This window comes from Eutrigla gurnardus (assembly GCF_963514095.1).
Source record: "Eutrigla gurnardus genome assembly, chromosome: 9".
In the NCBI taxonomy this organism is placed as follows: domain Eukaryota; kingdom Metazoa; phylum Chordata; class Actinopteri; order Perciformes; family Triglidae; genus Eutrigla; species Eutrigla gurnardus.
In genome coordinates, this window is record NC_139923.1 from 11506690 (window position 1) to 11530771 (window position 24082).

At 40.7% G+C, this 24082-nt stretch overlaps 3 protein-coding genes across 3 annotated transcripts; 1 reads left to right on the plus strand and 2 right to left on the minus strand.

The window, feature by feature from the left end:
- Positions 1-118: 118 nt before the first annotated feature.
- On the minus strand, positions 119-5297 carry parp16 (poly (ADP-ribose) polymerase family, member 16). Its single transcript, XM_084017290.1, has 7 exons — positions 5232-5297; positions 4006-4202; positions 3494-3631; positions 3206-3412; positions 2842-3013; positions 2612-2756; positions 119-1139 (listed from the first exon to the last, which is right to left on the minus strand). The coding sequence occupies exons 2-7, from the start codon at positions 4192-4194 to the stop codon at positions 1004-1006; spliced, it is 987 nt and encodes a 328-aa protein (XP_083873416.1). The 5' UTR covers positions 4195-4202; positions 5232-5297; the 3' UTR covers positions 119-1003.
- A 1233-nt stretch (positions 5298-6530) lies between these two features.
- On the plus strand, positions 6531-12893 carry scamp5a (secretory carrier membrane protein 5a). The gene is made up of 7 exons (XM_084018135.1): positions 6531-6684; positions 7479-7566; positions 7690-7809; positions 8466-8622; positions 8709-8810; positions 9227-9344; positions 10124-12893. The coding sequence occupies exons 2-7, from the start codon at positions 7560-7562 to the stop codon at positions 10328-10330; spliced, it is 711 nt and encodes a 236-aa protein (XP_083874261.1). The 5' UTR covers positions 6531-6684; positions 7479-7559; the 3' UTR covers positions 10331-12893.
- A 740-nt stretch (positions 12894-13633) lies between these two features.
- Positions 13634-23572, minus strand: LOC311018992 (ubiquitin-conjugating enzyme E2 Q2-like). The gene is made up of 13 exons (XM_084018134.1): positions 23319-23572; positions 21068-21172; positions 20309-20431; positions 20167-20223; positions 19909-20061; positions 18428-18512; positions 18264-18324; positions 18085-18175; positions 17939-17997; positions 17712-17760; positions 17532-17627; positions 17009-17075; positions 13634-16918 (listed from the first exon to the last, which is right to left on the minus strand). Exons 1-13 carry the CDS (start codon positions 23475-23477, stop codon positions 16887-16889), a joined length of 1137 nt encoding a protein of 378 aa, XP_083874260.1. The 5' UTR covers positions 23478-23572; the 3' UTR covers positions 13634-16886.
- Between the last annotated feature and the right edge of the window lie 510 nt (positions 23573-24082).

Here is a 24082-nt window from a genome sequence, read left to right on the forward strand (position 1 = left end):
TTGACTCCTTCCTTCTCGTTAGCCATGCTAGCTAAATCCTGGACCTGTTGGACCTATGTAGACTGTCCTCTTGTGGATCCTTTCGTTCAGCACAACAAAAAATGGCCAGCTTATTCATTTTTCATTTATTATACCAAATGTTATATTCAATATCGTATAATCATGCTTAAATCACGAATTATGAAAAGGTCCCGACCCATAACTGAGTGATGCAAAATGATAACATTAAAAAGTGAGAATTTAAATTGGGACATTGTCATGAGTGCGCTAATGACACTAATGAGTCATTGCAACCAGTTAATGTGTTTATAATTCTCAGTACTTAAAGGAACAGTGTGTAGCTCTAACGGGAATCTATTAGCAGAAATTGAATATATTAATAAGTACATTTGCTTAAGTGTGAAAATAACAATGATTGTGTTTTCATTACCACAGCATGAGCCGTTTAGATCTACATACAGAGTGGATCCTCTTTGCAGAGCCGGCCGCCACGCTTCTATAGGAGCCCAGAGCTGACAAACCAAACACAGGCTCTAGATAGGACCGTTCAGGCTTTCACCTTCGTAGTACACACTTCATACAAGGAACTTTCACTTTTTACAATCGACAACCTCACCGCTAGATGCCGCCAAATCCTACACACTGCACCTTTAATGCATAACAAACCAAAAAAAGGACATCTGAACTCATGAACTTCATTGTGCAGTTATTAACACAAAACTATACCCTTCTTTTAACCCTTTGGTTAATAAGACTGTATCCTTTCAGGACTAAAGCCAACAAAATGAACAACAAAATGAACATACATTATGATCCTGATAGTTGCTATTTGAAAAGATGTGTTATCTTAGAATAACAGTTAGTGTGGTTATTTGTACAGTTGTACTTCAGAGAGAAAACAGTATAAAAAGATGCATAAAACTTTATATTTGCTGAAGCCTCTAGTCCGTCTCTGAAGGCACTGTAGATAATAAACATCCAGGCCGTCTGTCCTGTTGTCTTGTCACCTGAACAGTCTGCTCCAAAAGGATACGAAGGTGTTGGAGTTAAAGGCACCGATGAATATGAGCAGCAGAATGTAGAGACTCATCATGATGGCAAAATGGTGTCTGAGAAGCCAGGAAGTGCTGCGGGAACGTCTGATGAAGAGAAACACAAAGATTACCTTTAGTTTACCAGCACCAACCAAAACTGACTCACTTACTTATTAGGTTTAGTTTATATGCAGCAGCAAATATTGCAGCCAAAGGATTGAAAAACGGCTGGACAAGTATTTATACAAAGTGTAGTTCTGTAGTGTCAACAAAAACAGTATCAAACAAATCCATTGATAACCCTACAACTCTATATTTCACTGTTAATGCTGAGACAGGCTGGAAAATAGAAGTGAATGTACAATTTATATTGTATGGAGTTATAGTGAATTTACACATACAGACAAACAAGCTGAGGGTTTGTCACTCCTGTATGTTAAAGGAAAACACCACCGCATTTCCATACTGAACTATGTTCTGCTCTGATCTTAGACAAGGTGATACATACCTCCCTCTCCTCTGTGCGTGCACTCAATGGCTCTTGCGCGCACTCCGCGCAGCGCTAATTTGCTAGCATGTAGCTTGTCCCAGTATATTCCTGAGGATCCAAAGGGGGGTGAAGTTAGAAGCGACCAAGCACTTCCACGTTGTCCCTATTTAAATACGGTTACGTGAGTAGTTACACGACCCAAGTTTGGTTACACAAAATGAAACATGCTAATTTTTCTAAGCGGATAACAAGGGTAACTATATAGTATGGCGGAATAACAACTGGAAGCACTTCGACGTCGGCGCAGTGATATCATCACTCCGCTCCCCCTCTTACTTCCGTCAATAGAACCTACGTGACCTGCACGCCCTCGCCTGCACTACCTGTAGTAGTTTGTGCACAGTTGAGGAAGCATCAGGTTGTAGTAAGATAGTTTGCAATCAAACAATCAAACATCATGGTTATAACGTGCATCGTACAGGGTTGTGAAAACAAGCAGAAGGTATATAGTCCCGTCATGTTTTGAGTGATGATATTACTGCGCCGACGTCGAAGTGCTTCCAGTTGTTATTCCGCCATACTATATAGTTATCCTTGTTATCCGCTTAGAAAAATTGGCATGTTTCATTTTGTGTAACCAAACTTGGGTCGTGTAACTACTCACGTAACCGTATTTAAATAGGGACAACGTGGAAGTGCTTGGTCGCTTCTAACTTCACCCCCCTTTGGATCCTAAGGACAAGCTACATGCTAGCAAATTAGCGCTGCGCGGAGTGCGCGCAAGAGCCATTGAGTGCACGCACAGAGGAGAGGGAGGTATGTATCACCTCGTCTAAGATCAGAGCAGAACATAGTTCAGTATGGAAATGCGGTGGTGTTTTCCTTTAAAGAGGATATTTACATAAAGTTAAACTTTTCTAAGCTGTCCCATATTGTATTGCTGGACCTCTTTTAAATATTTGACTACTGCTGGTGGCAAAAGCAGGTTTTTCAACTCATAATCAATAGCATCCTGACACCTGAAAAACATTTTCTTTGTGTAATGTGGCTTCAGCATTTACATCCTTTACCCACTAGTGATCCTTACCTCGACAGGTGTCTCCTCTGAGAGTAAACAAGCAGGTACTTGACTCGCAACAGCTGATTGTTGGTAACTACAAAGTACTTTTGCGGTACATCCCCTCCTTCGCTGTTCTTTGCTCTTGAGCGCTGACGGTCAATGATCTCAGAATCTGAAATGGGAATGTGTGGCTCGTTTATACAAAAATCAGTGGTGCCCGATTTTACATTTTTCAGCAAGTCGCATGGTTTACACACCTTTTTTCTTCACCTGGCATTTAACATCTGGGTGATCAATGACTTCACACAAGGCAACACAGCTGAGAAGTGGACCCAGGAGACTTTCTCGCCAGCCGCTGCTGTGGGGACTGTAGAGGACAGCCATGCTGAGGTCACTGGTGAGGTAGGTCCCCTCCCCAAACACCGAGTTCTGCACACAACATGCAGAAAGGAAACCAGGTCGCCTGAGTTTTGTCTCGGGCAGAAACAACCAAATATCTCGACAGCTCCATCTTATATATTATGTTGCACAATAACAGGCCTTTTAGCGCCGATTTCAGTATTCCACAATAATAAAACTACCACTTGTTGAGTGGAAAAGACAAGTTACGATCGCACTGACCTTGTTGAGATGGCAGTGCAGCCCATTGTGAATGATAGAGTGAAAGTTTTCCAGGCGGCTCCCGTGGAATGCATAGAAGACGTCTCTACCTTCCCTCATCTTCTCAAACCTGGCGTTCATCTGATCACAGTACTCCAGCTCAAACAGGAAATCAGGTACAGGCACAGAAATCCCTTCATTTTCCGTCAGGTTACAAAGTTTAGCATACTGTTAGAGAGCAAAGAAACACTGTAAACAAAAAAGCGAGAAGTAAAAGATATTTCTGTATTCGTACTTGTAGTGATGTACCTCATCTTTCTGTAGTGTCTTGACAGCAAAGCTCTTTGAAGAGAGAATCCAGTGTGTGAGAGCCAGATGATGTTCTCCCTCTCGGTGTCGTAGTCTCACCAACTCTCTCACACCAGGCAAAGAGTGTACATCAGCCAACTAGAGAAGAAAACCAACTTCATTTTGATCATATGACCAGGAGTAGTCACACCCACCTGAAGCTGTATATTCTTTAATTAATTCTTTGTCATCTCTTCGTTAATGCGATCACAAACATCTGCAAACTTTGCATTTGTCCATGTAAGTAATTCTATATCATGGTATCATGGTCAAACTACTGATTGCAAAAACACATTAATACAGTACATGTCAAGATCGGATACACATTACTGCCACCAAGCGTATGTGTATCATCAAACTACCACACAAAACGGTTCACTTAGTGCCTTTAATACTTAATTATAAGCTCTAAAATTAAAGCACCTCAAATTATGTCATTAAGCATATATGCTACAGGAGAAGGTGTTTCTTACCAGCTCCTCAAAATCCTTATTGTCGCCACTTATATATCTAGGGGGGAAGGGTCTGAGCAAAGAGTCCCTCTTGTAGTTCTGTGCAGCAGCAACAAACAGGCTGCAGCGGAGGTCGGCTGCTACTGGGTCTCTGTGCAGGCAGGAGCACACCAGCTCTCTGACCGCCTCAGGTGGGAGCGGTGGCTGCATTCCCAGCACTGCAGACAGAAATGATAAGAGAGCACGCAATGAGTACAGCTAAAAAATAGCACATCAAATACCCTAATGACAATATATTTGAGGGCAATTGGTCCGACATGGGTTGTGGTGTGCCAAAGTGTCTAATCTCAATGTGTTTCCCCAACATTACCCCAATATAATTTACAGTTTTCATTATTAATGAATCAGGTTATTAGTTTCCCAGAAAATAAATTATTTGTTTTGTCAAACCAACAGTCCGAAATCAGACATATGTTGACTACGAAATATAAATCCTCCCATTTAAGACGCTGGAAGCATGAAATATTTTGACTTTTTTATTATCTAAAAAAGCCATGTGATTAGTCAAAATCAAAACAGTCAACGGATGAATTTACTGATTACTCAGCTAATCGTTTCTGCTCTAACTTGGTGTAACAAAGTGTGTGACTGAGGGCATGTACACGTTGTCTTCTCCCTGCTCATCTTCTCCTACTTTGAAGGGAAGACATGTTCTGATAGGGAAACTACATTTGCCAATACAACTAACTTAGCTCGTTTCGGACCTGTAGAGAACTGGCTTAGGTTAGCTCATCTTATTTACTAACTTAGCAAATTACTGACTAGCAGTCACGTTTAGCGCTGTTACTTTTACTAACAGTCAGCGTCTACTGTAACGGTAACTTAAAATGACACTCCGAGACAAAAAGTCTGGCATGGGCTAACGTTACTGTTTAGTTTTTAGTTTTTTTTTCCTGAACTCACAACTTTGCTGGAAATAAATGAAGTTCCAGTTTAGTTCCTGTGTTAGGTCACCTCTTTACTAGCATAGGAGGATGTGAGGAAGCTACGTTAGCTAACATTAGCTCAGCTACAACAAGTGAAGAGCTGCTAACGGAGAATTATCCGTCTCCCAGTATCGTTACTGGTGACAAATGCAGCGTTCTCGGGCTACAGTGGGATCTTCAACATATCAGGAATACATGCCAGTTGCACACAGACCTATTTCACATGACAGACACTAGTTTAATACCATTATTTCCCGTTACCTTCAGTCTTGCTCAACTCATAGCACTGCAGGGAGAGCTAGCCTTAGCCTTAGCCTTAGCTTTACGAGGTGCTGCGTTCACGTTCCGTAAAAATAGCGGAATTGTGACATTTTAGCCAGTGCAAAGGCGTAGGTGACGTGTCGGTAAATTAATACATAGAAGAGCACAAGCATCGTTGGTAAAAACGTCAATACATGTGTTTTATTTGTGTTTTTCATCTTCGTTCCAATATGTGTCGATAGCACCACAAATTGAATTTTACGAGGACGGTGAAAGCAGCATTCGGTACTAATGTCCAGTGAGCCCATAACTGCAGAGGCCAAAAGATGCCCAGAGCTTGGACAGACTTTGTCTGCCAAACTCCAACCAAAAGGCCATGGTAAATGGGGAAAGCAAGCCTTGCCTTCATATATCTTTGAGGCAAAGTCTGTATAATTAGAACACAGGTTTTGTAGCCATGACGCAAGTGTGTTGTTGTGTGTAGGGGGAGGTTAACCTACTGACTTAAGACGACAAGACAGGCCATCACATACATCCTCCTACAGTCCAGAGCTGACCAATTTGATGGCAACATCAGATCTGATTAAGTCTTTGACTTTTTGTGTCTTGAGCAGCAAAATCTGACCATTCATATCCTTCCATGTCAAGCTTACTTTGACACTGACTTCTACATTAAGGCTTTTGTTAAAAAAGACTGAGGTGAACGAAACTAGACCAAACTTCCAACATGATTGTCCCCCCATCTATCTATCTAACTGATCTATAAAGTATTAGTAAATAATGATCTGATAATAAAGCGTACAGTTCTTCAATGGCTTTCAATGAACCCCTGAGTAGCTACTTTTATTATCCAATTGCACTAACATCTTTATGCATTTTGTATTTGGTCAGTTGTTTTTATCCATTTGATCAAGATATTTTCTGTACTTTTAATTTAATAACCTTAAATTTGTTATTTGGACTGAAAAAAACCAACGTCCAAAACAGTAGTATATTTTACTTTATATGTTTTGTGTGTGTGCTGTGGCTACTATATTTAATAATATGATAGCAGACCACCAATTGGATCAGATTGCGTATTGCCTCCTCTGATTTTCAGCACTGTGGAAAGCATCGGGGGGCGGGGCCTGTTGTCATATTCCTGATTTCTGATTGGTCGTTTCAGGCCAGCAACACATCTCGTTTTTTTTTTGGGCCTCGATCCTGCACGGGCGGGTAAAACCAACGGATGGGGAGCGGGAGGAGGGGGAATATGTGCGTAAAGAAAAGACCTTACGTCACGTGACCGCCTCTTACTCCCGAACCCGTCATTTGAGAAATAACGTAACAGATTTCTGTTTCAGCAGCGCCGGATCTGACCGTCTCCTCAAATGTGTTTTGATGCAGATTCATTCATATGATGGTATTTCAACGAACGGAGGAATTCTAGCGACATTGTCGGACTGAGCTGGAGGTGAGGCTTCAATCACTTTCATTTCGTTCATTACAGGGGGTGGGATGGATGGAGGCTTTTAAAATAAAGCCTATTCTAGCTTCAGTAAAACCCCCCACCTCTGTATCCCGGGTGGTTCATTGTGAGGAGTTTGCGTGCGGATGAGGAGGAAGCACCGATGCACCGTGTCGCATACCCGGGCTGAAGGACGCTCCTCCGCCGCCCGTGATCACGATGCACGGTGCCCTACTGCAGCATCACTGCCATCTGCGGAAACAGACACACGTAGGAGACGGTTTTAGGATCACAATCAACCGGGATCGGCTTGTTTTTTTCTCGGTAGAGACTGCTTTATTCTGTGGCAGAAAGATGCCCTTCAGAGCTAAACTCCCCGTCCACCATCACATCCATTGAAATGTGAAATTCAAAGTCAAACTACGTGGAAGGTGGTTCGTTACAGCCATCATGCATGGTCCAGTCCGTCCACTCTGTAGGCCTGTAACGCCTAGTTTGCGCCCAGGTTATGAATTGCTACATGTTAAGAGGCCACCCTGTTTCCGCGGATTACACAGCTGTAAATATGCGGCCGAGAAAACATCTTTGTCTGTCGATGTAATGAACGATGCAGCGACTGTTATACTAAAAAAAAAAAAAAGGACCGGCCACCGGCTGTAGAATGATGTAAGGATGTACAAGTGAAGAGCATGCATCCATAGGGAAGGCCTTTGGAGGACTGTGGCCCTGTTGCCTACAAGGAGAGCAGTGTGAGTGAGTGATGCTGCACTTCATAAAACAGCTCTGTTTTCTCTCTGCAGTTTGGTTTTCAAGGCATTGAAAGAGATTGAAGTCTGTGTGCCTGTTTGCAAGTGCTGACGACCAATACAGAAAAAGTCATCATGGCAGGTAAACACGGTGCAAGTCTGTGCACGAAACCCATTTATATACTGCAACCCTCCATGCAGCCGTCTTGATTTCTTTATGGATTTGGCGTGGGAATCTGTGTTGAACTGTGTCTTTGTGTCCTAGAAAACAACTTCCCTCCCCTGCCTCGATTCATCCCCCTCAGGCCATGCTTCTACCAAGACTTCAATGAGATCCCGGACCAGCGTCGCACCATGTGCAAGAGGCTCTACTACCTTTGGATCTGTGAGTGTACCTGTAGTAAACCTTGTTGCAGTCCAGTTTACACGTCGCGGTATAAAGGCGTTAACCTGCCCACAGATTCTGTGTTTTTGTGCCGCATCGCTTTGTTTTACCCAAAACATAGTAAGAGTCAACATTATAGACACATGGGTGAGCTGTGAGACCAGGTGGACCGGTCTCACTCTCACAGAGGTTGTTTGATATATTTTACATTTTTCTGTGCGTTAGGCATATATTGAAATATTGTGTTGGTGTTGCACTTTGGCTCTTTGCTGAGTTACACAATCTTTACAGATCTCAGTTTGATTTCAGTGAAGCTGATCAGCAGAAAATGACACATTTCTCCGGCTCCAGCCTCTTAAATGTTAGGATTTGTTGGCTTTTCTTGGTTGCAAATCAAAGAAGATTGAATATTTTTGAGTCTTGGGCAGAAAACAAAGAAGATATTTGAAGACATCTCAGACATATACAATGAGTTATCTATTAATCAAGAGACAAATTGCAGATTAACCAATTAAGACAACAATGGTTTTACAGTCTGTGAGTGATACCAGTAGGTGTCAAATTGAAATAGTCACTGTATCTGTTTCATTTCCACACTTTTGTCTCCAGTCCGTCATGTTTCGCTCATCCTTGCTCCTTCTCTGTGACGTTGACAGTGAATAGTGCCACCCTGGCTGTTAATCTGATCGGCTGTCTGGCGTGGATGTGTGGAGGCGGTGGAGCCACCAACTTCGGCATGGCCTTCCTGTGGCTCATCCTGTTTACGCCCTGCTCCTACGTGTGCTGGTTCAGGCCCATCTACAAGGCCTTCAAGTGAGCTGTCCCACACTGAAGCGTACACAACATTTCTATCTGCTGGATGGCATCGTTTCTGACACTTTTCTATTCTCCCGATGCAGGACCGACAGCTCTTTCAACTTTATGGCGTTCTTTTTCGTCTTCATGGCCCAAGTGGTGATCAGTATTATCCAGACTGTTGGCATTCCAGGCTGGGGAGTGTGGTATGTGCTTTGACAAACACATACATGTTTCATATGAAGCAGAAATACAGATGGGTGACAAATTAAGGGGGGGAAAAATCTTCTAAAAGATGTTTGATTATGGAGGTGGAGAAAGGCATCTAACACAATCGCTTCAAATCTGTGTTCAGTTGGGTGAAGATTTAGTGATTGCATACTCTGCATACATATAGGGAACAGTTACCAGACTATTACCTTAAGAAAAGCCCTTAAATATTGCCTCATATTACCTTAACCCAGGGGTTTTCAAAGTCTGACACAGAGGCCTCGCTTCATACAATGTTGAGACCCAGTATTTTCTCATTTTTGGAGAATTGGCACCATTCAACTACACATTACACATACTTTTGAACAATTGTGCTGTATCATGCTGCTAACTCTTTTGTTTTTCCCATCAGTGGCTGGCTGGCTACCATCACCTTCTTCAGCACCAACGTTGGCTCAGCTGTGGTCATGCTGATTCCCACCATCATGTTTACTGCTGTAGCTGTACTCTCCTTCATCGCCCTCACAAAGGTGACCTATTCTACTTCTTTCCTCAGTTTTAGCCTTTTAGAAGCTGACATTAGCATTTTGTGGGCTTGCATCCGGTAAAAAGTCTCCTTAAGTCAAACTAAAATTACACACTACAGTACTACAAATGTCCATTATTGTCCATTTTTCAAAAGTGACATTGTAGAGACAGTATCTTCGTCTCAAGCCTGTGGGTAGCCGTTTTACCTCTCAGCGGATGAGTGACATTTCGAGTCCGGCGTTGCTAGGAGACACGCTATCAACATCCGTGATGTGCTACTGACTACTAGACTTTGTCATAAATACCCTAATACAACACATTTCCCCACGTTTTCCAGTCCACATGGTGTTGGCTGTGGACCCATCATGCAGTTTAGGTCGCTAATGTTAGCACTGGTTTCTCTCTAGTGGGAATCCCATTTTCAACACCTGCTGAATCACCGGCTCCCACTCACTCAGTGCTGTGCCACTTTGTACAAAGGAGGGGGTCGAGCTAACGTTGGCTGTTTTTTGGGTCAAACTGGAGAGACTGCAAATCACCAGACTTTAAAAAATGACAACAACGCTCTAAATGTTAACAAGTCGACTACTGAAAACCAAACCAATATGGAGGCCTCACTGAACTCATGTTCTCTGCTATCAGTGCAGAGAAAGTATAGGTTTCTCCTTTATGTCTCCGTGAAAACATATTTTGATTTCAGCTCAACTTTAATAGTGCAGACATTTTTTTTCCTGATTATTGATGGTAAAATGCCTATTTTCAATTGCAACTTGTCTTGCAGGTTCATAACTTCTACCGTGGCAGTGGTGGCAGCCTGGGTAAGGCCCAAGAGGAGTGGGCCACCGGGGCTTGGAAGAACCCCCACGTCCAGGAGGCAGCTCAGCAGGCGGCCATGGGAGCCGCTCAGGGCGCCATGCAGCAGAACATGCAGCAGAACCAGAACCAGTACTCAGCAGCGCCCACCTACAACTACGACGACCCCATGTAGGGCAGAGGAGGAGGCCGGGCTGCAGGGTGGGAGAGATATAATGGGATCAATTAAGAATACAATTCAGAATTAGGTGCCCTTCATTATAATACTGTACAAGTTGAATCCAACCAGTGTAGAGAAAAGTCTTGCTTCTGACATACGTGGGAGTTAAATACGTTAAGTCACGTCACCTTCACAGCCAGTTATTAAAAAGCTGTTTAAAACAAATGTAGCTGATCAATGTGTGTGTTGCTTTCCAGCCGAGACACATATTCTAGCTTAAAACACTCCCCTGAGCTTCATCAGTTTATTCAGGTAGGTTCATCTGTGGTCAGCACAGAGTGACTTTCTTGCCTCTGCCTGTGTTACACTTAATGTGTTTTTCCATGTACTGTATGTAGCCATCTTGTTTACGTTAATTAGCCTCTAAGGTCACCAAACGCTAAACATATTGCCCCCCACAGTTGACGCACTTTAGCTGCTTAATATTCAGATAAGTGATAAGTCAATTCTTTTTCTTCCTTTGTATGTGAACTTTGTTAGTCTTTGTTGGAAAGAAAAGGCTGAACTTGACAACAGAATCAGCATATCAAACTATACACAATAATACAATTCAACAGGAAGATGAATGAAAAACAAAAATTTAAATCAGAAGACTTGAATTCATATCTAGCACAAACTGTATTGAGTGTTTCCCCAACCCCCAAATTTTTTAAAATCCTTTGGATCCCAGAGAAAATCTTCTTGTTTGTGTATTCGGTGACCTGGCTTTTACTAACAAGAAGTTGCTCTGCATCCTTTAAATTGAACCTTTTTTTCTACATTCTCAGGAAAGGTGTGACAGCTGGTTTTAAATTCTACCTGTAAATCCCTTAAAGTGTCAACGTGCAGGCTTTTGTCTGCTTTTAATCACCATTATTCAACCATTTTGCGTGTTTGGTTTCGTCATTTCCACGCAGGTTATTTGTTCAGCAGGTTGATTTCAGTGAAATGAATTGTTATTATATGTTGAACTGAAGCACATGCAGTATTTAGGATTACATTGGATAAAACATTCCAAAATCAACGTTGTACAGATTAAAAGTGAAAGAAAACCAAAACACTTGCAGGTTGGAGATACAGTAATTATTAATATTCATAGTAGATCGTCATAGCATTGTATGAAGTGATGGATGTTTTCACCTCTTTGGCAAATTCTCCCACTTTCCCCTACATGTAAATGCTTAAATGACGACTCGCTCCTAAATCTCTGGATTTCAGGCCCAAGTGCGTCATTTTGTGGCTGTTTGTGTTATTCTATGAGTAGGTGTAATATGATATTTATATAAAAGAAAATCTAAAAAATTGCGCCAATTATTTCTTTATGAAGTGAAATGGAAAGAGAGACTAATTGTGTGTTGCCGTTTGGTCAGAGACAGTGTCACGTTGATTTTCGTGTTGCTCAAGTCTTCTTTGAAAACGTCCTCAAGATTCCGTAGATGGTTATTACAGTGAAACAGTATTAGACTTGAAACAGACAAAAGACTCCTGTCTGAATGCTCGTTATTTTAAAAAAAAAAACGTGAGTTGTCTTGTCTGATTGTGATCATGTGGTATTCAATAGGCTGTTTGTTGTTTTACTTTTAAGTTGTTGTTTTTTTGTACCAACCTATGATTATGTTGTGTATTTTGGATGATGTGTGGATGACTTTGAAGCACATGTTCACTGTGTCTTTCCACACATTTCTTTTTTCATAATTTTTTAGAAACATTTAGATCATTTTTTTGCACTGGGTTTCCTGTTAACATCAGTGTAAAGTAAATTCACAGTGGATCACAGTGGAGCAATACTAACATAAATATATTTAGCAGTGGACTGTATTAGGATTAAGTGGGGTCTGGTTGTGCAGGCTTCAAATATAGACATGAACAGCAACAACCATGACATAAACTGTTACAAATTGAAAAAATGTTTTCAAGTTAGACACCACTAGTATCATTTTTACGACGAATGCATAACATTCTCACCAGCAGATGCACATAATACGGTTATGAAGCATAACCCTGTACACCATCCGCACGCTCATCTGTCAATCAGTTCAAAAAAGTAAATGTGAAGTCTGCACAAAGAACAAACTACTTTTGTGAGTTATCAAGGTGAATTTTGGATCGGTCCAAACTGTCTTTTTTTGTTGTTGCCATGTGTACATACATACAGCACAGCGTCATTAGACAGCTGTGCAGTTATTGTGCAGCAGGGACTGCAATGCATTGGATATAACTAATACTTATTAATTTCATGCTGTTGTATCAACGCTTCTGAATGCCATTTCCCATGAAATCCCCCATGTTCCCATATGTACTGTATGTTGTTTGATATGTATTATCATGTACTATATCATAACTAGGTAGAAATATATAATGACTTGAGGGGAGGTAAATATTTGCCATGGACAAACACATTCAATAGAAACATGTAATTAAACGAAACGTTTGAGGAGGCTGTGTCTCCATGAGTGAAGGAAATGAAGAATACATTTTTGTGTATTACTTTTGTATTATTTGGTCTTACCCTAATAGATATTAAACAGTTCTTGTTGCATCCTGTCCGTTATTGTATGAATGAAACTAAACAAAAAAACAACTGCCACAAAGCTTGAAACAGGACTATATTCTGAACTTACAAATACTGAAATAACACAACAGCATATGACTAACGTTTAACACACTTGTATCCAAAAAATGTTTCCAATCTGCCCTCAAAACAGATTCTGAATTATTTATTGTACCCTTGGCTAAAACTGACTGAAAATCAATTTCACTGTGAAGGTACTATTCTCTTGATGAATGTTGTTGAACAACAACGCTTAATGACCTGCTCTCAATTATTTACTATTGAGGACAGAATCAGGTTTTGAAAATATGATTCAGAAAGCATTTTCCCCTCAAAATGCGGTTGCTGGTCTTAGTTACTCATGCAGGAGGTTTATGTGTATCCAGTTACTTTAACATTAATGTCACACAAGCTAATTAGACAGGACTTCCACTTCACAAGATTTAGAAATTATTTGGGCTGATGCCTTACCGCTCTCTCTCTCTCTCAAATCATTTAAATATGGCAAGTGTTTAATGACTGAATAAATGTGTTGCTTTGTCATTCTTGCCATCATAAATACAGAAGTTCAGTGAAACCATGACCAATGAAAGTCTTTGATGTGGCTTTGCAGGGCTGTGAGACAGGAAATAACATGTTCCTTTAATAAAATAACATCAGCCAAAAACCTCTTCAATCCATTGAGTAACAGTAAAAAAAAAAAAAAAAAAAAACCCAGTAAAACCGCATTCATCTTAAAATTCTTTATTCATAAACTTGATGCAAGTTTACAAATCACTGTACATGGTCAAAATGTCTTCAAATGGAAAATGAGAAATAAAAGAAAACCAGAGTGAGCCAACGGTGCTCGACTTGATCGTGTTCTGTTGGATCCAGAAAATGAACTGACAGTTGAGATAAATGTATCTTTTCAAATCACAGTCCAGTTTGAGAAGCGTGCAACTCACCACTGTATGACCACCAAACTCAATCGTCTCTTACATCCCCTCTGACCAGTGTCTTTAGATGAGGACTCTTCTTGATAAATGAGACCCCCTCCCCCCCCCGCCATCTTCATCAGACATGTAACAGGATGTGTGCCGAGAAATAAAATCAGTTTTTCCTGAATTTAAAAATATTTTTGCTCAGTTTGTTGTAATAATTCACCTCTCCAGGCATGTTGTTGCTAGTAAAATGTTTAAATCTTTAAAGACCACACACTGAAATCAAATCTACTTCCAGATGAAAAAAAAAAGGATAAAATAGTGGGAACTGATGATCCATTACATGGGGTGGTCATCGTGCTACTGCAATCCTGTTCAAAGGGCATTGTCCTGCATTCCTTTTACATTGCTTGAATTAAAAGAACCCATATTATTTTACAGCTCCTTACATCTTCTGTTTTTTGACATCGGATCAGTAGGTGTGTGAGCCTTAACGTCAGTGGTGCAGAGTGTTTACTAAACCAAGGAAATAACCCCAAACTCAACATGGACATGTACAGATTCCCCTCCTAAGTATTGTTTGTTACCTGAGTTGCCATTCAAACATACTTCTGCAGACAGTGTTAACAAATAAGTTGCAAAAGAGTCGACAGATTAATTGACACAGTGTGTGTCCTGTAGTACAGCAGTAGTGATGCCGTACTACAGTATATTGCGTGTAGGGCTGGGCGATACAGCCTATAAATAATATCACGTTTCTTTTTTAGGTTATATTGCGATAATGCACAATATCACTAGTATGATGGTTCTAGTAGTCCTTGCTTGAGAAAAATAACTAGAAACACCATTTAATGGTTAGACATGAGAATCCGATGCAAAAGTCCAATGCATTGATACAGCTCCGTTTTAAGGATGTAGCCCCTTACTCCATGCACACACAGTACACGGGACAGTCACCGACACCTCCATGTGGGCGTGACCGACCGACCTGCCTCCCAACAGTCCCTAAGCAAGCACCAAACCAGCAGGTTAGTGGATACACTGAATGCAAGTCTCCCCGACTACATACTTTTAGAGGGAGGCCGTGCTGTTGTTTGCTAGCCAGCACTTAGCCAGCAGTTAAAGTAGCAGTGGGCGGACACGCACATCGTCGTAGCAGCTGATTCACGACTTGTTAGCACTTGGATCCCCAAAACACGGAGATGAACAGTGAGCCGGAGATGTTGTTGAACCACGTGAAGACTCTCGGGCTGCACACCGGGAATTTAGTCAACCGAAGAAGTCTGAAAAAGAAATGTCCGTGCTCTCCCAGCAAAGAGGTAAGATAATGTAACGTTAACACCAGTCTCATTTAAAACGACGGCAGTTACGTAGTTAGTTAACCGCCGCCAGCCACAACTGTTGCAAAACTCTCAACTTGTGGGTTTTGCAACTGTTGCGGCTGAGTTTCAAAAAAGGTTCAAGTGCTTTGCAGAGCAACTCAATGGCAACTTAGTTTCAGCTAAGATTCAAGCAACTAAAGTTGCGTGAAAGTTTCACCGTGTAAAGCCAGAGAGCGAGAGAAGAGAAATGCCAAAGCAAGTCATATGCCGGCGGCTTAACAAAATTATACTTGACAATTTGTAGTCGCGGTATTCGCGATATAGTCATTTAATACATCTCATGTACAACAAACCGCGATACATCGAATATATTCGAGATACCGCCCACCCCTAATTGCATGGTCAAAGTTGAAACACACAGTCTCCTAGAGTTTCAGGCCAGTTCTGAATAATCCCTCTTGACACACACTAAAAGCGACACCGAAACATATTTATGGTACATTGTTGTGGCAAAGTGGGTGTTTAGCTGCTGAATGAGAAAACAGCAGAGGGGAGATGAATCTAGCTGATGTGACATGTTGTAACAGGAAAGCAGTTTCAAATCTAAACTGGGCATGGGCAAACCACTACAATCTCTGTATGTCAGGAACATATGACGTACAGATCTGCTGCTAAACGGAGCAAAATTATGAAAAATAAAAATCACATCCAAACACCCTTTAATTATTTCCTCTGTAAAGCCAATTCCAGTGTGATTCTGCTTAAAAAAAGTGACTGAAATCAAATCTATCTTTTATAACAGCGGTTGCCCCAGTGCAATATGCAGTTAGCTTTGCACACACAGGGCTTCATTTTCAGCATCAAACCACCTCTACATCTCTACAACAGAAAGACCAACAGCCAACCTTAGTAAATCTTCTGTTGAAAACACATCTATGTATCCTCTTCCCAAGATATGTAACATGCAGAATCTGAGATTTTTCCATGTCCATCTGCCCTGTTTTATTATAAACCACTGGTGACTTTGTTCACAGACAACAGTTAATCTTAGTTCAACAACATTACAGCATTTTGATTCTGCTTGGCCCGAAATTCTTCACATAAATTTAAAAAGTCAAGGGCTAAAAGATACCGAGTGATAGGTCATCTCAGTTTTAAGATAAGCTCCCAAAAGATGAAATTAATTTGTCTTGGATGCTCAAATAATAAAAACAATTGTGGAATAATATTTATACAATGTTTGCATCTATGTACCAGTTAATTTCCAAACAAAGAAAAAAGGGAGAAACTGTGGCAAATAAAATCAGGTGCAGTGAAGTGCCACATCAAGAGCTTCAGTATCAATCTTCTGTTAAAATTCCCATTTAAAGAGGGGTAACTGACGGTTTGTGAAGCCCACTGTCAAAGCAGCTAAAGAAAAAGCATTTCCCCACATTTAAAGGGAGGAAAGTTTTTTTTTTTAAAGACAAATGAGCATATTTAGAAAAAAAGGACTAGTGATACCCTTACATCCTCCTCCTCACTAAAACACTGAGGGGAGAAGCAAAGTGATACCAGAATAAAGTCTTTCCCGGAGAGGGGCGAAGGAATACTTGTCAGATGAGCCAAGGAGATGGTTTCTGCCAGAAAGATGATATATCCCCAGTTAAGTCAGAGGGAGGAGGGGGAAATATTCCAAAGAAAACAAGATACTTTGACCCAAAGACATGTTCCCAGTGCATAGTGGTAGAAGCTCCTTATCCATCCTCTTTCGGTGGTGTATACCAGCCTGTGAAAACAGAAAAAGAAACCCTTTTGCCAATGGATTTATTCCACTGTGTGTCTAATGAGGCCCAACCACTTAGGAATATTTACTCACCATTCTTTTCATGAATCTGCACAAGGGATTTGTACGACTGTTGTGCTCTGGCAAGATTGTACTGGTTCTGAAAAACAATGAATCTTCTGTCAGATGTACAGAATCTGCTTGCTATGCAATATGAACTATATAACAACTACAATCAACAAAAAACCCAAAAATGTAATATTCCTGTGGCTAGGAGACTTTGTTGCATGTAATTTTCCATCTCTCATTCCATAATTCTTTCTTGTCATCTTTTCAGTATTCACTCCAATAAAGGCATAAAATGGCAAGACGCATCTGTAATCTTTACTCCTCTGAAGTTTCACTTTGTCTTTCCGTCTGAGGGGAATAGCCTCGGCAGATAATGTATCTGGATGCAATGCACTTAAAATGATGGGTGTAAACGGGCCTTATTTATCTTGAGACACTTCACTGTTCACTTGATATCTCAATCGACTGCTGTCGCCATGTTGAGTGCCGCATGGAGGCATTATGCTCTCATTATTGAATACCTGACCTGACTAATGACGTCAGTTACCTTATTGGCTCCAAACTGCACCCTGGCTTTTCCTTTAACCAGGGTTGCATTTATCTGCATAATGACAGATTCTATGGAATAGGCACTGCTCCAGCCCTGTAAACAGACACAAAACCATTCATTCTGCAGTTAAGGTGGAGGAAGCGTTTGTTAGAAGATGAATCATAGTCATTTACAAACCTGTTTTGTGAGAAGCTCCATGCACAAGGCCCCTCCCCCTAAAACATAACTGAAAAAATAAATAAAATAAATAAACATTTAGTATAAAGGATGAATCTTAATATGTATTAAATCAGCCATGTTCATTTGATCAGAGAGTGCACACAACAACTGTAGACCAAGTACCAGTGAGTCAATGTTTTTCAGAGCATTTAATTTGCAAACTGGACAGTTTAATAAACACTCACCCTCCGGAGAGCACAGGTGAGACAACCCGTACAAAAGGTGGGTCAAAAGGAAAATTATCCTGTCATATGAAGGAAAAACAATGTTGAGTATCGAGAAAACTATTTTCCCGAATAAAACAACTGACAAATATTAATATAGGACTCACTTTATAAGAGAAATTGAGCAGAATGTAGTCCACTCCTTCCTTTTCTTTTAAGACCTGCAAGTCACTATGTAATGGACTATCTGGGTCTACCCTGTAATAAAGAACAAGTCAAATATCATAGAAAACCCAACACAACATAATATTTGAACATTTTAAAGCAACAAAATGTGAGAACTTACATCCTTAACTTGACATGCCATTCATAAAGACTGTCGCTGACTAGTTCGCATGAATAAATACCTGTGAAATAAGTGACACAAACACAGAGCTTTACTTCAACCTGCTAATGAGATGTTTAAAACATGTAAATCACCACTGTGGGGAAATGTGTCATTGCAGTCACCTGTCTTGTAACTCTGTGATCTGTAGATCTCCCTGAGTTCCTTCATTAGGCGGTCTGAGGCTTGCACAGAGCCAGACACTGCACCCTGCAACAGAAATCACAAAGGTGAATCACATGCATGTTATGACAACTGGAAAAGAAGGAGATGCCGTACATCAGGCCTATTTAACTTTAAAATCTAACTCTGCCCCGCCAATCAAAAAAATGTAAAACCAAATCCCTAATTTTCATACGCATTTTTTTTATATATCTATGACCTGTGAGTTTTTGATGCAAACTTGGTTTTCATAGCACACTCAATCGAACTCATCAAGACTAGTGGATGCGGCTGATTCTTGACTTAATTCAAAAGATTAGGTGGTGTGGAGTTTTGAATTACAATATTTTTTCAGTATCCCTCATATTTGGTCTCCCTTTTTTAAAACCAGCAGGCATCTGGTGGTTAGGAGCATAGATATTTATTGTACTATGTTTTGAAGAAAAATATGTCTACTATCTACAGTGTATTTCAGAAATGGTACCCAATAATCACAAATTATCAAAAAGACAAAACGGCTCAAGTCCGTCAGGGAAAATACCTGGCCTCCAGTCCTTTAGCAGTCTGAACATTTGGCCCCCTGAATAATAGAGTGGAATAGCACTGCTGCATACTATAGAGGTGGACTACGATAAATCAGGATGATCAGACATGCCAAGGTGGAAGCCCTGTTCATTTCTGGCAATTGACAATGTTATAATTGGGCATTTTCAACACTTGAAGCACAACCAACTCTCCTTGAGTAAAAAAGTTACTCAGCTCTTCTTCTACTATAAGCCCATAAGACAAATCTTTGTACATGAAGTGTTCCCGTGCCTGTAATGATACCAGTTATTTTAAGATATTTGAAAATGTCGAGCTTCGTAGAATTTGAATGAAAAAAGATGAATCAGTTCCCGTTTTCAGCTGGCATCTTTTATCCACTGCAGTGCCTGAGGATGTTGCGCTGCTGCAAACTAAACTTTTTGCTGGACGGCCTAGCGTTTCTTTCTGCTGGAGCCCTCTGCAGCAGCAGGGGATCGCCTTGGTGTCAGCAGTGATAGGAACAATGAGTCTGCATTTTGGATGCAGTGTTACAGTTCATCTGAACATAGTGAAACTGACAGACAGAATAAAATAGAAGAATGTATGTCCAGCAGCTATCATATAATCCTGTAGAACTGTGAAACTATCCCGGCATTGGGTTGGGTTTTGATGAACAGTTCCATTTAGCCAAATGGTTCCTGGTTGGCAAAATATCCAGATTTCGTAAACTCCAACACTAACAATGGCATCTTTTTATTATGATTATTATTATCTCCATCAGGTGGATAATGAGATCATTACCGAGTCAGTGATACCGAGGCTGCATTCTAAATAGAATTTACAGGGAAAAGAAGCTCCTCTACTCTATTGCATTCACCAAAAGTTAATGAAGATAAACATGACCTCACTGAGCACTTACATTCAAGTGATCCTGCCTCTGGTTTTTACGAATCTTCTCCAAGATGGCCAGATTTTCTTTTTCTATCCCGTCATCTTCTGATTTTTTCCCATCAACTGGCTCCTCTTCTTTCATGTCGTAATGATCCAGGTCTTGGTCCAGGTCAATGTCCTGCTGTTAGTGTACCAATTATATTTAGAAGCAGAATCCCAAACCAACTTGACCTTTAAGCTATGAAGAATATGGATTCATTGAACTGTCTTCAATAGACATAGATACCTCTCCCATTTCTTCCTCTTCTTCCTCTTCAGATGTCACCTCATCTGATGGCCCATGCTGCAGTAAGGCGACACGTTGTGAGATGACAAACATCCGAGTTTTAATATGCAACAAAGGGCATTGGATTTTATTAAGCGAGTACCTTTCGCTCTTGGGTAATCGGGCCAGCGGGCAGAGGCTGGTCTAGCATTTCTACATCTGGATGTTGTGGCAGGTTGTAAAGCCGACAGAGATCACAAATTAGGCGCTTCAACTGCTGAAGGAGCTGCGGGTGAAATCAACATAATATAACACATCCATAATGAAAAGCAAACGGCAGTTAATCAATTATTCCAAGTCCTAGGATGCAATGATACCAATGATTTCAGACAAAGTACAAGTACTTACATTTCAGTACTTGCTTATTCCAAGTACCGATTTGAATTCCTAATAATACCATTTAAGTTTGATCAATAACTTTGGTCTTGAGGAGTTGCAGCATTTATTCACACACTGCACTGCTACATTCACAGCTGTAAAGTTACTGCTGACTTCATACTCACTACAGACCGGATACCTGCTAACATTACATCGGGCTTGCAATACATTGGAAAAAACCCTCGACAGATTATGCCAAGCAAACACACAGCTGACAACTTCACATCTGAATTAATTGATGTGGTGTAGACTTACTAGGACTCTCTGTTTTGCGCATACTGCCACTGGCGACAAATTATGGATTTAACATGTTTGTTATGTCTTATTACGCTCAATTGGCTTAGTGGTAACAGTTGCAGTTGTATTGGAGTATTTTTACGAGTACATAAGCACAGTATCGAACCTGGTATCGGTGCATCCCTACCAAGTTTCCATCGATGTGACATGTGCCTCTGTGAAGCTGGATCCACATTAGACAACTTACCAATGTGCTGCCTTTTCTCACATCCTCTAAGCGCTCCAACACTTCAGCCAGACAAGGATCATCAGAGTCAACAAACCATATTGGAGGTGTTGAGGGATAGGATTCCTGCAATAGAGTCAACAGTATGACATGTAAATTTAGCCAGTCATGCTTGTATGTTAGCACTTAAGGAGCACCACCAAAGCAAAATGTTACTCAAGGATATCTAATCTACATAAAATGTTCAAAGTGTATTCCAATGCTATAAATGATTTCAGACCGAATGTCTTCACCCACACAGACACCCACTAATGATTTGTCTACTGCCAGCTGTAGAGCAAGATGACCTCCAGCACTGGACACGTAGCGGAGCGCTGTGCTGAACATTCAATTAGAACTTAATACAGTTGTTAAATCATGTGTGACCTTCAGTTTATGACAAAAGATGCAAGATTATAAACGCCTAATTCTTCCCAGGAGATTATGGTTAAATTAGGTATAGTTGGAATATTGCAGAGTAAGCTCAAGCTGTGTTGTAGGTACGCCGTATGGTATTTAATGTATTGGTAATCATTTTCAGTAGTAAGGCTCCTATGTCCAATTTCCAGAAAGGATCATTCTACACCTAGTTAAACAGTAATGGTAATGTTTACATACAAAGTTACAGATGGGTTGGTAATAACTCGGGGAGTGTATAATGCAGTGTCATGCCAGAGATAAGAAAGACTCCCATGTTTACAACTTGCAAACAAACGTCATCGGGCAACTCTATATTTTAGCCACGCTAGGGTTTAAATAAGTGTGCATTGACACACAACCTCTAAAACCATTCAATGTGATCTTAAATTAACTTGAATGATCATGTGGCTAACATGAGGCATCAATGTTTGTTTGCTTTTCAGACACTTCTGCTTTGCACCAAGTCAGATATATCAGAGAGTTCAGAAAAATTGTAAGTATAATCATCACCTGACTGTTAAAGTGAACTCAATTAACATTTCAGCTACCTAACATATTTTGGGGATCATAAAGCAGATTCAATGAAGACACTGAATCATTCCCCATACAACCTGATTAAGAAGCCAATGGATCACCACGGATAACTATGGCAGGAGTTGACAATCCTATTGTGACATATTCTATGTCTACCTGCTTTTCCTATACCTGATCGACCACTACAAATGATGCAGCTAACCAAACATGGGAACTGTGCAGCGGCTGGGATACCCACGGGACAGGATTGGCTCGAGTCTCAACATGACATGGCTATCAAAACAATTTTAACAAGCCACGTTTGAGTCCCCAAGAATCCAACTCGAGTGTAACTGCGTGTGTGGAGCGGAGGATGTGGTCAGGATGCAACACCGAACCATACAAATAACCGGCGACATGACCAGATTGAGCCTCAGTCTTTCGTGACACAACGTAATGTGTTTTACACAAGTTTGGACAGTATGAATATGTCTAATGGTGTATATAAACCGCTTTACAGAGTTGGTGTTGAAATACACAAAACATACGAGGCCCATTTGACGTATTTGTCGAAGGTAGCATACTATAACGCTAAACGCACATTATCAGTTGGTAAAGCGAAGTGTAATACATAGCAGCCTCCTTCATATCTAGATTATATCGCTTTCGGTGTCCTGATAAAATAACTATTAACGTCACAGCTTTAATGTTAGTTAGCCACAGGGATGGGACTATTTACGGAAAAGGTATAAAACAGTGTTACAACATTCTATGAAACCACCTATATCTTACGTTAAAGCGGGACGTGGAGCGATATGACTGCTCAGATAAATGTGCTCTTCTAAATATATGATGAATATTTTAAAACAGTTGTGATGTTGACAAAGTCCCCCCGCGACTAAGCTAAATAACGTTGAACTTAAATGAGATACGGTTGAGTGGTTAGAAAGTTAGAAGCCGTAGTACTGTAAACAGTAACAGTTATTTTTGGCTAACAAGACAAGCTAGCGCGAACGTTACTTTCTGTTACCAAGCTAGCAAGAGGCTACCGCAGCGTCGTTACTAAACGACGTTTTCTTGTACACTTTTTCAAAGTGAATTTAACACCGGTGCCGTGTTGTTTGCTTCCATCGACGGGATTAGCTAAATCTGAGTGGCTTTAAAAACAAGGTGGATACAAAAGCGGATACTTAATCGTAGTTAATGTGTAAACACGGAACCTTCCGTGGAACCGTTCGGTTTCAGTCAGTCGATAGACAGTGGCTGGGCTAGCTAGTACGCAGGGCTGGCCTCGACTCACCGTGATGTTGCAGTGAATTATCAGCAGCTTCTCCCCTGTTACGTTGAATTGGCAACTGAGTTCGTCGGGTTTCCAGTCTATTATTCTGAATCGTTCGTGGTTTGGGTCGAAAATTGACTCCAGAAACTTCAATTCGGCCTTCAGCCCCGAAACCGACATCTTCTACTCATCTCAAACCACCAGGCCGCTGGCAGAGGGGAAGTCGGGGCGGAATGTGACCGCGCAGTTGAGTCGAGTCTACGGATCTCGCACATTAGCGTGAGAACAACAACAAAGGGCTGGAGAGTTGGTCTACGCCGGTATCTCACAGTTATGAAACAGCTCAACTTTAATTAGAATTCACTTTATAAAATTGTGTATCATTGTATTGTATAATAACATGACATGATTTTGTTCGGCACTAATCATAATTCATTAAGGGAACACTTAATCATCAGTCAGTTATGAAATAACCCTAAATAGGTTAATCCAGCCAGTTAAAAAATAATCAAATGAATGACTTAAATACTACTTAAGACAAAATGTTTGATTACCAGGGAATAATTTAAGATCCTCTTTTTGCTTTCTGCCTGCACGGTATAATGCAGTCGAACATAAATTTGTGCTTCCTTTGTGAAGTAAAACAAGTTAAAATTTGTGTCATATGGTGTTATGGTAAAAAATACCTATAAGGCAGTACTAAATGTTTTGCAGACTACATCCTCACACTTCAAACACACTGGCTGCTATCTACTGTCATTCTTTGTTTGTTCAACTTGGAACGA

Coding starts and splice junctions, on each gene's coding strand:
- parp16 (XM_084017290.1), bottom strand. CDS start 4,194: ATGCAGCCACCGCTCCCACCTGAGGCGGTCAGAGAGCTGGTGTGCTCC. Junction 3,632..4,005: donor ATAAGGATTTTGAGGAGCTG/GTAAGAAACACC, acceptor TTTCTTCTCTAG/TTGGCTGATGTACACTCTTT. Junction 2,757..2,841: donor ATGCCAGGTGAAGAAAAAAG/GTGTGTAAACCA, acceptor TTCCCATTTCAG/ATTCTGAGATCATTGACCGT.
- scamp5a (XM_084018135.1), top strand. Junction 8,623..8,708: donor CCCATCTACAAGGCCTTCAA/GTGAGCTGTCCC, acceptor CTCCCGATGCAG/GACCGACAGCTCTTTCAACT. Junction 8,811..9,226: donor ATTCCAGGCTGGGGAGTGTG/GTATGTGCTTTG, acceptor TTTTCCCATCAG/TGGCTGGCTGGCTACCATCA.
- LOC311018992 (XM_084018134.1), bottom strand. CDS start 23,477: ATGTCGGTTTCGGGGCTGAAGGCCGAATTGAAGTTTCTGGAGTCAATT. Junction 18,513..19,908: donor AGAGGCAGGATCACTTGAAT/GTAAGTGCTCAG, acceptor TTTCTGTTGCAG/GGTGCAGTGTCTGGCTCTGT. Junction 17,761..17,938: donor TCACCTGTGCTCTCCGGAGG/GTGAGTGTTTAT, acceptor TTATTTTTTCAG/TTATGTTTTAGGGGGAGGGG.